The 15,420-nt window shown below is 40.4% G+C and overlaps 1 protein-coding gene across 1 annotated transcript in view; it reads right to left on the bottom strand.

Annotated features, from left to right (window-relative positions):
• The window catches only part of ASPG (asparaginase), a 155,126-nt gene extending 145,319 nt beyond the window's left edge, over window positions 1-9,807 (bottom strand). Inside the window, 1 exon segment of the mRNA XM_044659912.1 lies at window positions 9,658-9,807. Within this exon segment, the coding sequence (XP_044515847.1) occupies window positions 9,658-9,739 (82 nt within the window). The 5' untranslated portion in view covers window positions 9,740-9,807.
• Window positions 9,808-15,420: the final 5,613 nt, after the last annotated feature.

Below are 15,420 nucleotides of genomic sequence, written 5' to 3'. Positions count from 1 at the left end.
CTGACTGAAACTTACTAGCTATTGTGGTGCAGAGATGGGGCATAACAATTTTGCAGGCTTTGCAGAGTTCTTCTGTCAGTTAAGGAGTTTAGAATCTTGGGGGAAAGGGCAGTTGGTCCTGGGAACTCATGGAGAGTCAGGGTCCATCTGAGCTCCTTCTTTAGATTGAAATCTGGCCTATATTTTGTAGCTTTTCTTTTATAAAATTGTTAATTTAGCTAATTCCTTTGACTCTCCCTACCCTACCTTATTCCCACCTTCATTTTCCCTACCTGAATGTCTGAGAAGTTTGGAAAGGAAAGTAGTTCTGAGAGTTAGTTCAAATCTGTGATAGTTTAGTCAAATAGGGCTCACCCTTGTTACAAATTTACCTATTGAATCATTGTATCCAGCTTTCCTACCCCTTTTGACTACAAATCCTCTTGGGCTGAAGTGGGCTGGTTCCTACTCAGTCTCACTTTCCTGCTTCCCTTCCCCACCTGAAGCTTTCTCTAAGCGGCTGTTAGGGTTACCTTGGATCCTCTACCCATTCCCAATCTACCCTAGAAGACAATAAACCCTGTTGGTCTTTAATCAAAACCCTTTGGCTACTTCATTAGTTGATTAGTTAGAGAGGGAGGAGGAGAGAGAAAGTAACATTCTCTCTGGAGTTTGAGGGAGTGAGAGGTATCCATTTTGGAGGAAGTGTAACTTCAATACTTCCTTCTAGTCCCTTCCTGTGAAACTGACTATAAACCTCTAGTCAGTTTCAAGCCAGTCTTGGCTGGCTCTAACCTTGCTTTGTAGTGTCCCTTTTACTCCAAGGGCTCAGTCTTGTTTCCCTTCAGTGTTTGTCTCTAACCTGGGTCCCAGTCTGTGTTTCCCTGCTGTTGTTGCCTGCCTTAGATTAACTTATCCTCTTCCTTGCAACTCTTGGTACCTTAATGTTTATATTCCCTAAACTCAGACATTCCCTTATTTCTCCTACCACCTCAACTACCAACCTTCATCATTGTACCTTCCTCATCTACTATATTGCCTTAGGCATTCACAAACCCCATCCACAGTGCCTATCCTATATTCCAACCAGCTACTACCTATAGCCTAAGCCCTTATTACCTCTCTGCAATACTCCCTTGATTACCTCCAGCCTTGGGTCCTTTGCCTTGCCTTATTCCCTATTACAACCAGCTATTACCCCTAGCTTCAGTCCCTTATTACATCCTAAAATTCCCTATTACACTATGTAACTTAGGGCAAATCATAATTTTTTGAGTCTCAGCTTCTATATCTATTAATTAATAAAATTAATTCTTAAACTCAATTAATTAATAAAATTTCATTACATGTCTCCCTGGGGTATGAGAATTAAATGGAATAACAAGATAAAATTAAAACTCTTTTTGGATATCCAAAAGAAGACACCTCAATCTCTCAAGGTACCCCTAGAACTCTGACAAGTAGATGTATAAGTCTATCTCTGCCAGGAGAGGGAGCCAAAGCAATACCTCATTACCTCTGCATAGCCATTTACTCAGTTTTCTTTTTATAAGGGAACTGTACTGGATTTTTTCTAAAATCCTCCCCACTTTAAATCCTATAATTCTATGACTCCTCCATTCCACAAAGGAGCAACTTAAAAAAGTAACATTACTCTATCTTTCTAAGCTCAGTGATTCTCATACCCCTTCCCCCTCAGAAGGTCATAGTCCAAGTTTGGTTGAGAGAAGGGTACATACCTTCCACATCACACACACCCCTGACTCAGAACTCCACAACATCTAGAGGTAGGGAGGTATAGGGAAAAAATTTAACTATTAACTGACTGTTTCCTAGAAAGTAACAGAATAGTCAGGACAGGATCTGAAGCTAAGAAATAGATGTGATTTCCTACAAGAAATCAGCCACAGGGCAAAACTCATAGGCAGGACAGGAACATAGAATTCAGAATACAGAACAGATTTCCAGAGCTAGAATGCAATTTAGGAGCCGCATAATACTCCTAACTGTAAATAAGAAACCTACTTTCTGGTCCCACTTTCTAACATGGTACAAAATGGGGAAAGCACCAAACTTGAGAGTATCAGAAGCTGAATTCAAAATCCCAGCTTCACCACTTAATACAAGTGTGACATTCAACAAGCCCCTTAAGCTCTCAGACTCATCTGTGAAATGAATGAATGGCCTAAAAGATTTCTTCCAGCTTTAAATCTATGATCCTAATAATAGTTGTACCACCTATCTCATGTGGTTGTTGTGGGAACCAAATGAAATCATGGAGGTAATTTTACTTATTTCCACAATCCCAGATTTTAGCCCTGTAGGTCCTCTCTTCACCAATGTACGTAGCTCATGTACACCTTGATTAATAGTTTTCCCTATATTCCTGTCAATTTTTTAAATCCACCCTCTTTTAGCCATCCCTCTGGTTTTGCGCCTCTCCACACTCAGCCAGGCCAGCTCTTCTATGATAGCAGGAGCACCATTGGTAGCTCTTAAAGGTTTACAAAGAACTTGACATGTTAACTCATTTGATCCTTCCAAAAACCCTGTGAAGTCGGTGTTATTATCTTTATTTTACAGATGAAGAAAGTGAGAATGACTTGCTCAGGATCACACAGCTAGTAACTCTTTGAGGCTTTCCACCTTGGGAGGACCTGCCAGAAGTTACACACTCCAGGCATAGGGATTTGAGGTCAATGCTGGGGAGAGCAACCATGCTTGTCTTGTCCTTCTCACCACCCTCCCTCTACCCCCAACCATCATGGAAGCAATAACCTTGTGATCCTGAGGAGTGAAACTCTGGTAATCATTTCATTCAAGGTTGTGGGCAGTCAAGAGTGGCCTTCCTAGAACTTACCATCTCAGACCACTTACCACCACTGGATAATGCTGGCCCCTCTTGAATGAGAATCACAAAATCTGAGAACTGAAAGGGAACCACAAGTCCATCTAATCCAGATAATAATGTAAAACATACCCAACAAGTGTTCTGTTCAAGAATCATCCAATAAGAGAAAAATCACTCCCTCCTAGACAGTCCCTTCTTTTTTTATTTTGTTCAGTCCTATCCCACTCTTCATGACCTCTTTTGGGGGAGGTTTTGACAAAGATACTGTAATGCTCTGCCATTTCCTTCTCCAGCTCACTTTACAGATGAGGAAACTGAGACAAACAAGTTTAAGTGATTTGTGCAGAGTCACACAGCTTGTGCATGTCTGAGGTCAGATTTGAACTCAGGAAGTCTTCCTGACTCCAGATCCAACATTCTACCCACTGTGCCACCTATCTGCCTTTCTATTTTTAGAGAATCATAGTTTGCAAGTGGTTAACACAGAGCTGAAAATGGTCTTTATTCCACTTATTTCCTTGATTTCTGTCTTCTGAGGTCAAGCAGAACAAATCTGAGTCTTCTTCCAGATAACAGTCCATTTTGAAGACAGTGATCATGTGCTACCACTCTCACTCTCACTCTCATATCTTCTCCAGTACAAATTAAATATCCTACCATTTCTAACCAATCACTGTAATAATTGGCCTTTCATCTCTTCCCCATCCTAGTCAGCCTAAATTGGACACTTTAGTTTGTCAATGAGTTCCCTAAAATATGGTCCTAGAAAAACCTCAGATGGTATCTGCCTAAAGCAAAATTCAGTTCCAGGTTATCATCTCTCTAGTTCTAGACACAATGGCTCTCTTAATGAAGTCTAAGATTGTATTCATTTTCTTGATTGCCATGGTACACTGTTGTAGCATATTGAACTTGAGGTCTACTAAGCCCACATATCTTTTCCACATATACATATTAGCCTTTAACATTTGTGTGTGTGTCTAATTTTGAATCACCTGGCAACCGCTTCACTCATCTCAGAAAAAAGAAAGGGTATGGTAGTATATTGTAACCATAGCAATAGTAACTAAGATTTATAGAGCTTTTTAGGTTTACAGAGTCCATGACAGAAAACAACTGTCAGTCCTGTAGGGTATCTGTCTCTGTACAGAGGAGTTTGCCCATAGTGACAGTCACGGTTGTGGTCCCACAGCTAGTGTCAAGAGGTGGAATTTCAACCTGGATCTCTCCTGATTTCAAATCTCCCCTAGCTTCTACAGTGCTGAGCTGCCTCTTCTAATATGTATGTGAAGGGATGGACTTGGGCCAAGACACCTAACACTGAAACTTACTTAGCTGTGTGACCTTGGGCAAATTTCTATATCTGAGCCTCAGTATATGTGTCTATAAAATGGAATTAATAAAACTTGTATTAGAGGCCTCACAGGGATATGATAAGCAAATGGGATGGCAATGTAAAATTAAAACTCCTTTACATGAATAAAATCAATGAATTAGAAGAGAATGGCTCAGTGGAGAGGTTGGGGGTGGAGGAATACAAGTATTCCAAGAGTATTAGTGCAATTCTAAGCCATTAGTTTATAATATGGTATTTGGAACATTCTGCATTTGTTCTGATCATCACCGATAACATATTAAAAAGTCAATATTTCTGCAGTCTAAAGTTCTTTCTGTACTTACCTAAAAGAAGAAAAGTTCATCGGTGCTTAAATTAAACTTCTCAGAAAACAACACCCTTTACTAAAATCCTTTCTTAAGTTCTTTATTTTAGAAAGTGTGTAAAAGGTCAAAAATGAAAGCTGAAGACCCAGGAAATGCATTAAGAGACTGTAACCAAACTCAAGACAAGAAACATCTCCAATTCGTTAAAATCTGGCCTTCCCATGCAGGGCGAGGTGTGTGGGCCCTCCAAAAGACCATGCCCTCTTTCCCCATTTCCTGAAGGGACTGCTCACAGGGAGTAGGAGATCCCTCTGATTGTTACTAGAGAGCCCTAGACAGTAGTGGTCAAAGAAGGCTTTGAATAGTTTTAGGAGATCAAGTGATGGAATAGAATGTTAAACCCAAACTGGATTTTATCACATTTTTATTATCACCTTTTCCTTGTTCAAGATTCCTAGAAATATTCCTTCAAATTGTCTTGTGTTTGATAAATGTTGGAGGACATGAGTGGACTCTGAGAGAATCTGATCAGGGATGTTCTCTCTCTATCTCTCTTACCTGGAAATGCTTGGATTTAGAATAGTGATAAATTAACAAAAAAAATTGTTAACATATGCCTAAAACAAAATAGCATATTCATCATAATTTGGATGAATGTATGATGCAAATTGAAATAAGCAAAAAAAAACAAAACAGGTGAATAATACAATAATTGCAAGATAAAGTCACTAAAAGGAAGTTGTACATCATTAGAAAACTAACAAAGATCCAGAAAAAGAGATGCTAAGTCATACTTCCTCTCCCTCAAGGCAGAGGTAGAAGACCACTAGGGCAGATTCTCTTTGTCAGGCATATTTTCGTTTTAATGTTTCCTGTGTCACACAAGAGGATTCAGTCTGGAGAGGATGAGAAATGATTAACATAAATATATTTACATACACATATGTATGTATTTTTTAACCTTACTCTCTCATCTTACAATCAGTAAGTTCCAAAACCAAAGAGAGGTAAGGGCTAGGCAATGGGGGGGGGGGGGGAGTAAGTGACTTGCCCAGGATCACACAGCAAGAAAGTTTCTTAAGTCATATTTGAATCCAGGACCTTCTATCACTAGGCATAGTTCTCAATCCATTGAGCTACCTGCCTGCCACCTATAAAACCTTTTTTTTAAAAGAACCAATTGGGATAATGTTTCTAAGGCACTTTGTAAACCTTAAAATGTCATATAGAAAGGTTAGCTATATTCCTTCCATTGCATACTGAAAATATCCTTTTACAATAGCCACACCACCTTCCCTCACAAACCCTGTTCTCTGAACTTTGGAAGAAGTGCGAAGGGGCTGATCCTCCCACCCTAGAACCAGCTCTGTTTACCCTGTAAAAGCAAGAACTGTTTCAACAGTGACATCCCAAACAAGTTAGCTGTGATCGATGCTTCCAGAGAACGTAATGACCTCGTTAATTATTAATGCCTCAAGCTGGGTGAGACTCCTGGACTCAAAGAAACTGTGAGCAAGAAAAGATCTTAGAGATCAACTAATCCACCTTCTTCAATGGCCTGAGGAGGATGCTGAAGCCCATCCGGATTTGTCCAAGGTTACACAAGTCAATGCTAAAGGCACTAATGATGACAATCAAAAGTAATAAGGATACCTCCCTTTCCAAGTTTCCTGAAGTTTAAAAAAGCACTTTTCCTTAAAACAATTCTGTGGACTAGTAGTGATATTTAATATTCCTAGAGAACTAAGATCCATATGAACTTTTTTCAAAATGTATTTTGAGGGGCAGCTAGGTGGCACAGTGGATAGAGAACCAGACCTGGAGTCCAAAGAACCTAGGTTCAAATCTGCCATCAGATACTTCCTAGTTCTGTGATTCTGGGCAAATCACTTAACTTCATTTGCCTAGTCCTTGCACTTCTGTTTTTAGAGTTATTACTAAGATAGAAAGTAAGGGTTTTACATTTTTTATGTATTTCAATTACTGTATTTCAGTAGAATTGGCTTCTTTAGACCATATGTCTTTTATTTTATGCATTTGAAAACATTCTTCTGGGAATTAGTCCAGAGGCTTCCCCAGACTGCCACAGGAGTCCATGCCACCCTGCTCTAAAGACTCAAGAGAGGTCATTTTCCCAGGTCATCACAGCTGGAAAGTAGAGGTAAACTAGGACTCACCCAAATCTCCAGCTTCTGAATCCAGTCCTTCTTTTATTACACTGGAGCTGTCCAAATGGGAAGGCTTTTCTCAATATACACAAGACCAACAGTCTCACAAAAACCAAGAATGTACTTTATGATCTTTCCCCCAGATGCTGACAAGGTATGGAAGTAAGGAAGAGGGGAGGTCCAGAAGTCCAAAATATGGTTGAATTCCTCTTTTTGCCTGACATAATTCAGGATAGATAGCTAAGAGGCAAGGAGAGACCTAGAAGAATCTTTTGACAGTGATACCCTTCCCCAAATTCTCCATCATTCAGAAGTCTTTAGTAGAATGCAAAGGCAAGGGTCTGAGCTAGACACTCTGTCCAGTTTATATTTAGATTCCAATGAGCCAGAGGACTTGGATTCTTCCTTCTCACACATCTTAGATTATTCAGTTTCCTGCCAAGGATAGTCCAAGCATCTTGCCTGGAATATAGTAAATGCTTCTTAATTTATATGTGTATATATATATATATATATATATATATATATAATTCTAATGGAGGTAGAGTTTAATACATAGCACTGGCCTTGAGCTTAGACTAACAATTACTAGCTAAACCCTACCTGGAAAAGTAGTTATAAATGGGCAGCTAAGTGGCTTAGTGAATAGAGAGGCAGGCCTGGAGTCCAGATGATATGGATTCAAACCTGACTTCAGCTACTTCATGACCCTGGGCAAGTCACTTTTTGCCTAGCCCTTGCTTCTCTATCTTAGAGTAATTACTAAGACCAAAAGCAACTTTTTTTAAGGAGCTATATGGATAAAATGGCATACAAAAGGAAGGAAACAAGTGCCTACCATGTGTCAACCACGGAGATAAGCTTATTACAAATACTATCTAGAATTTTGTTAACTACCAATAAGTTCTATATACCATTCTTTTCAAAAGTTATTTGTGGCACAGAGATTAAGTTACTTGCCCCAGTCACACAATTTTGACACTGTGTGAGTGGCATAATTTGAACACGGATCTTCCTGGCAAGGGTAACTCTCCATCCACTGTGCTGTTTTAGTCCTTCTGGAAGGGACCCTAAATACAGCTGAGTTACTTTACAGCTACAAAGGAAGAAATCGAGAGTCAGATAGCAGGGACAAGATCACATAGTAAGTAGGTTACTGACAGAGTTGAGACTATAATTCCAGAATAGGTCAAGTCTCTTGAATAGATGATACTCTTAATTATAAGAGTCAAACTTCTATCTTTGTGAGGGAAATTTCAAATTTGGGGTGGGGGGTGGGGTTGTGTTTTGTTTTTTTGGAGAGAGATTGATCTGGCAATCACTCCCCTAGAGAGAAGATGAGACAAACTCAATCATGTAGTTCATGCCAAAGAGATCAAGTGTTACCAGTTCAAGGCTACTAAGGAAAGGAAAACTGCTTACTTGATGTTTCCATTGCCTTTGGTTATGACCAACCCCGCCCCGCCCCCTCTCTCTCTCCCAGCTTGATTCCCAATTCTGAGTGACCATATAATGTTCTCTACATATTTATGGAATTTAAGAGAATCAACTCTCTCCAATCCATTGTCTATTCAGATGCCAGTTATCTTCCTAAAATTGTAGTGGCTCCCTATCACCTCCAGAATAAAATACAGAAATCTACTTTTTTGCATTCAAAGTCTATTCGTACATAAACCACCCCCACCACCTCCCCACAAACACTCAACCAGCCACAGAGGCCCCCCATCAATTCAACAAACGGAGACATTCTATCTCTTGGCTCCAGGAATTTTATTCCTGTACCCCACCCCATCCCCATCCCCATCCCCATCCCCATCCCCATCCCCATCCCCATCCCCATCCCCCAGGCGAGGAATGCTCTCCCTCTACAACTACAACTCCTGACTTCTTCAAGTCCCAGATAAAATCTCCCCTTCAATAAGAAGCTTATCCCAATCTCTCTTAATTCTATTGCCTCCAGTTAATTATTTCCCATTCATCCCACATAGCGCTCATTTGTAAATATTTGTTTGGTAGTGGTCTCCATTGGATAGTCCTCAGGGTGGAGATCGCCTTTTGCTGTTCTTTTCCTGGGGCGTAGTAAAGTGCTGGACACTTTTTAAGGAATCAGTCAAGGCTTATTGACTTACAAATTTTAGCTTTGCCTCAGACTGGCAGTATGAAGACATTATCCAGGAAGGATCACAGACATTTGGTGTAGTCGGAGATTGGAAGAGGACGTCCTTTTCAGCATGGGCTCCGGACCCAGGAGGAAGTGCTTTGCCTCTCAGATAGCCTTGAGCAGGCTGAACAGTGCTGAAATCGGAGCCAGAGAATGTGGATTCTCCTTGTACCAACGCAAATTAAGACAAAACAGTTTCTCTCTCTTGAGACTTTGGCTCCTACATCTGCGATTTCTAGAGTGTTCTCTAGGCTCTCCATCCTATGATCAGGAATCATCCAGCTTGGGGCGGGGGGAAAAGGGGGAGGGGAAAAGGGACGGTAGATACTGGGAGAAGAGAAAAAGTTCAGAAGGGCTGCCATTCCTTGACCAAGTAAGTGCTTTCTAAACTAGATCACAGACGGGTTAAAGCCTGAAAGGGTTAAAGCCAAAAGTCATAGAGATCTCATTTTTAGAGATGAGGAACCTGAAGGTGATCCTGGAAATAACTTGCTCACTGAGGGCTCTGCTCCTTCTTTTCCACCAGGCAGCGCCCCAACCCCGCCAGCCGGGAGCTCAGCCCGAGACAAGAAGGCCGCCCGGCACTCACAGCCTGAACTGGTCCTAAGGAGATGAGCCTGCCAGCCAGAGCGCCTGCCCCGGCCCCAACGCCGTGGGAAGCGGAGGGAGGAGAAAAGCGCGAGCATGGCCTCCACCTGCATCCCCGCTCTGGGAGGACTTTCCGGATTCCCTGCTCGGGAGGATGGGGGATGGGAGAGTGGGCAAAAGCAACTCAGCGATAGCGCAGCACACACTTTCACTCACTGCCACCCCAGACCGCCCAGCCCTGCACTCACCGCCCTCCCGGTTCCGCATGCCAATGGTGCCGCCGGTATAGATGGCTAATAGCCTCCGCACAAGGTCGCCCGACCGCGCCATGTCCAGCCTGGTCCTCGAGTGCTCGGGCGGGGAAACTACCCCCAAAGGGTGCCCGCCTCCGCCCCGCCCCCATTCTCCTGGGCCAGAGAGGCTTCATCCTCCACCCCACCCCACCCCCCATCCTGGATACAAACTGAGGGAGGAGAAGGGAGGCTCCTGCCCACCGCCCCCCACGGGTTGGGTAGAGAGAGCTGCCCAGGGAGTTGGTCCTAAAAGTTACTCTTCCACTAGGCTGGCCCAGTTCTGTCCGTGGACACCACTGACCCCACCACCTTCCCTTCCCCCACTCTCTGGTAGCCAAACACAAAGGAACTTGGTATTTAGCATCAAGTGGTCAGAATCGGAATCTATCGCTTACCCCGAACCACCCCCATCCTAGGATCTAAGGCCAATCACTTAACCCCTCGAGGCTTAGGAGTTGCCTTACCTAAGAAATACTGGAGTTAGGTTGGGCTAGGCTACGCTTAGCGTAATCTTTCAAAAGTCCCTCTTCTGCTTGCTTCCCTCTATCAGTCCATGCAAGTCTTCCCATATTTCTCTGAAATTGTCCCATTCCTCATTTCTTAGAGTATGATTGTATTCTATTCACGTGCCATAATATGTTACATTCCCCGAGTGTCGGGCACTCCCTTAGTTTCCAGTTCTTTGATGCCACCCCAAAAAGTTACTCTAAATATTTAAGTGATTTGTCCAGGGTCACATAGTTAGGAAGTGTCGGAAGCCAGATTTGAACCTAGGACCTCCCGTCTCTAGGCCTGGTTCTCAATCCACTGAGGCACCCAGCTGCCCCCAAATTTGAATTATCTTAAAGACAGCTGGAGGTGTGAAATTGAAGGTCTGAATAGAATTTAGCAGCAAGATAACAGCTTTAAGGATCTTCGGAGTAGGGGGAAGCTGGGTAGCTCCGTGGATTGAGAACCAAGCCTAGAGATGGGAGGTCTTAGGTTCAAATTCGACCTCAGACACTTCCCAGCTGTGTGACCCTGGGCAAGTCATTTGACCCCCATAGCCCACCTTTACCACTCTTCCACCTAGGAGCCAATACACAGAAGTTAAGAGTTTAAAAAAAAATCATCTGAGTAGAGATGGTAATTAAATCCATAGGAGAGTGGGGTTTAGAATTCATAAACCCAGGAAAAAGAGCAAGCCAAGCTCTTTGAGAGAAGATACAAAATGAAGAGCCGATTAGAGAAGACCTTAGGGTTGTGGTGAGAATTAGGCAAGAGCCACCGGCTACCAAAAACCAGTGGATAAGTTTTAATATATCTGGGTCCGGAAAGACCTGGCATTGGGGCTTAATTTTAGGACTGGTGCTGAATCATTCTAGTGGGGGAAGGGGACATATCCAGAAAACTGTGAGCTAATTGAAATTCAAATTCCCCACCACCTTTTTTTGGTGGGTGGAGTGGTTGTTGTTTTAGTTTTCCTGGGGCTTTGGTTGCAGATAAACTTCTCCTTTGTTAATCAAAATTTTAACTTAGGCTTTCCCCAGGAGAAGGGTTCATCCCTGGTCATTTGAATGGGAGTCCCCAACCTTGGTTTTCCCACTTTCCAAAAAGAAAGTTCTAGAAAGTGTATTTTAGATTGAAGAAATGGTATTTCTTAATAGTTCTTTAAAAACTGAAAAGGAAATTTTAAAATATTTTAACAAGATAATACAAAGTGGATGACCATATACTAATAGCTAAATAAATTATAAAATATGAATGTAATAGAATGTAATTGATCCGTAAGAAACGATGAAAGGAACTTGTATTAACTGACATGAAATGAGCAGAGAAACAGAACAAATTATACAATGAGAATAATAGAAAAATATAACAATGTAATAATTTAGTATAAAAATTATAATAATGCAATGACTAAAATAGAAAAGAACAATCAACTTTGGATTAAGAACTCTAATCAATGCTACAAGCAATCATTGACTCCAATCTATCAGTCAATAAACATTTTAATAAATGTTTTTATTAAAGGCTACTACTCCAGAAAACTGGAGATGAAACATGCCTCCTACCTCTTATGTCCTTGGGTAGAAAATGAGACATACGTTTTCAGACATGACCAATGTGTGAATTTGTTTTACTTGACTCTACTTATTTGTTATGAGAGGGCTTTTTATTGTGTGTAGGGGACTGGTTGCTAATGAAAAATGAATTATACACAGTAGAGAACAGAAGGAATTTTATATGAGAACACAGACAGGCAAGATAGTTTTGTTACAATCATGCTTTACTTAATATGCACTTTTAAAAACCACATCATAAAAGTTCAAAGTTTCATATTTGTACAATCCTCTTTTCCTGTTCTCTTTTTATATTACTTTTTCAATGATCAAGCATTCTTCTTCCTCCCACCTCCCTTAATGAGAGAACTTCTACATCAGATAGTCATGCAGAATAAATCCTTATATTGATAGTCCAAAATGAATTTCTTATTCTGCATATTACTCTATCATCTATCACAATGTGGATAACAGTCTTCTCTATCTGTCATCTGGAATCATAGTTAATCATTTTTTTCATTGGATTCCTTTTTCAAATGTGTTCATTTTTACAATATTGAGGTTACGTTATGTTTTGTTCTTTTGATTCTTCTGGTTCTTCCCACATCATTCTACATCAATTCATACAAGTTTTTCTCTATGTCTTTGAAACCATCTTTTCCCTCAGTTTTTACAGCACAATAGTGTTAACTTAGGAAAAAACAGAACTATTAAATAGTCATAAAAGCCACTCTTTAATTAGGGAAAAGGGGGACAGGGCTGATTAGGCCTCCACTCAGAGCCGCGAGCCATGTGCCATATGCCAAGTCTGAGGATTGAACCCTGCTCGCTCTGGTCCCTGACCCCCTAGGGAGTGCCACTGCATTAACTCCAAAGAACAAAAGAAAATGGGGAATTTATATAGCATTTGGGAAGATCCTGGGGCTGGGAAAGATGATTGACATTATCATACTGACTGGATACAATCCAGCTTGGGAAAGGAATCATAGTCAAGCCTGGGAAAGGAATCCTAGCCAGAGGCTAGAGTGTAAGGGAAGCAGCTACTTACTTACAAAGGATACTAAAGGATGGTTCCTGCCCTGGGGTGCCTTCCTAGGAAAGGGTGTCTGATACAAATGGGGAAGACTATCTAAGACAAAAGGGTATTTAGCATTTACCCCAGGGTCCATTATTCAGTCTGCAACTGCTAGTCTGGGATTCCCTTCAGGGTGGATTCTCTCCGGAACAGGGAACCAGCACTAGCTTTGGCGGTCTCCAACCTACAAGCTATTTCTAAAACTTGGGGTTCATCAGATCTCACTAGGCCACAAGTTTGGGGTCTCTAGTATTTCATTATATTCATATTCCACCCTAAATAGGTTTCCTGTTTCTGAAATTTGTACCTCTACCTTGAGGTACAGAATTCGTACTTAACCTAAAACTACTAGAACACTGGATTAGCTAATAGAATCAAATCACCTTACAAAGGATTAGCTGATACAATCAAATCTACTTGGTTTCTCTTATTGTATCTAGGCCACACCCACACACCCTACATCCTCAGTCCCAAACCTTTAGTAACCAATGGACGGTCTTTCCCCACCCCTTACAATACACATTGATATCTCCGTTTTTATTGATAATCCATTTGAAAACAATGGGCGAAATCTGAAACCAATGAATAAATGTGTTTAAAATTAAAAACAAGAAATGAATATAAAAGACTATTGTAAAGAATAAATGAGCATTTAACATGGCATTTACCTTTCTGAAGACTCTTCTTGGTTTAGGGAAAACTGCCAGGAGGGGAGAGAGAGGTTATTATTTGGAAGGGGAATCCCCTTCCATAAGGACTTTAGGCATCTAGGTACTATCTGGACACTTACTTTGGTTCCCATGATGGAGTTAAAAGGAAAGGGTTAGTTTATTAGCAAGGGAAATACTTAACAAGGACAATGAGATTTGAGCACATGTGATTTTATCTTATGTGTTATGTATGTTTTGAAACTGAAAAACACATTAAACCAAATACTGTATACTCAGTAATCACTTACATTTAATTGTAGATTTAGCACTCACAACAAATAAAAAAAAAAAAAGACACAGAAACATTGGAAAGCAATGGAATTGTTTGGCTAGACATGTGGGGTGATGCTCACACAAGAGAAACAATGACACACTGAACAGGAGAACACTTGGGTCGTTCTTTGTTTTCACAAAATTAGCAGCAAGGTAACATGGGCATGCTGACAAAATTAAAGGTAAGTAACAAAAACTGAGACAAATTTTCCTGGGAAATAATCAAGGAAAACCGAAACTAACGATATTCAATGTCAACAAAAACCTAGGTATCCCTTTATGTAGGGCACAGAGTTCTTCAGTTCAGTGGAAATTTCCAGTCACTAGTTTACTAAGTACCTTTCCTAAGACAATGGTCATCCTAGTACAGTTAGCTTTGTGTGGTGGCTGTGATCTTTATCTCCCTGGGTGGGTGGGTGGGGGGTGGTTCTTCTTCTTTTTTGTCACCTGTGATAATCTGATGGGCATGAGGTAGAACCTCAGAATTGCTTAAATTTTCATTTCTCTAATTATCAATGATTTGGAACACTTTTTTCACATAGCTATAGATAGCCTACATTTCTTTCCTAAATAACTGCTTCTTCATATCCTTAGACCATTTATCAACTGAGGAATGGTTTCTTTTCCTATAAAGTTAAATCAGTTCTTTCAATATTTTAGAAATGAGATCATTACAGAGAAATTTGCATTTTTTCAGTCAATTACTTCCTTTCTAATCTAAGTTCTATTGGATTATTTGTGCAAAATCTTTAATCTTATATAATGAAAATTATCCATTTTACTTTCTGTGATCTTTTTTATCACTTGTTTTGACATGAACTTCGTCTCTCTTCTGGGATCTGACAGGTATTTTCTTTCTTGTTTCCCCACTTTATGATATGACCTTTTATACTAGGTCATGCAATCATTGGAGTATATCTTCATAGAAGAGTGAAATATTCATTTAAACATAATTTTTTCTATACTATTATCCACTTCACACTTTATACCAAGATATTCTCCAAATGGATACAAATAAGGAAGATAATATATTATTGATATTCTTTTTATTTCTCTCTGTATACTTTTAAATGATTTATTGCTGCTCTGGTCTTTTTTTTTAATATTCTTTCCTTACTCACTAACTCACCTCCCCCCTGTACCAAATAGAAACCCATCCTTGTCAGAAAATAAATCAACACACCTACTCTATTTGAAAATGTGTGAATTATTCTGTACTTCAGCACATGAACCCCTTGATAATTCTTGTGTCCTATGCAAAGAAGCCTATAGAAGGATAGAAAACAATGCTGGTAGAGAACACAAGATTTCAGCAACATGGCACCAGAGTAGAGCTCCATTCCACCATAGGGTTCAATTCCATAGGCATTTTATTTTGGAGATTCTCTTGTGTCTGAGGCATGGAAATATTATCTAATCTGGGGGAAGAGTTGACTCATTTGTAGAGGTTGAGTGAGATGTTTTTATTTCATGTCATTGGCTGGGCTCAGAAATTGGTACACAAAATCCATCTCTATCCTATTTGAGAGAAATCTCAAAAATCACTCTGGATAGAAGACCTCAGAAATCAATCTTTTCATTAATTATCACAGGGTGTCATAGTTGGACTTCCTGCCTT

Source organism: Gracilinanus agilis, chromosome 2 (genome assembly GCF_016433145.1).
Source record: "Gracilinanus agilis isolate LMUSP501 chromosome 2, AgileGrace, whole genome shotgun sequence".
NCBI lineage: Eukaryota > Metazoa > Chordata > Mammalia > Didelphimorphia > Didelphidae > Gracilinanus > Gracilinanus agilis.
The sequence above is the reverse complement of the archived record's forward strand: the minus strand, read 5'-3'. Positions and strand labels throughout refer to the sequence as shown.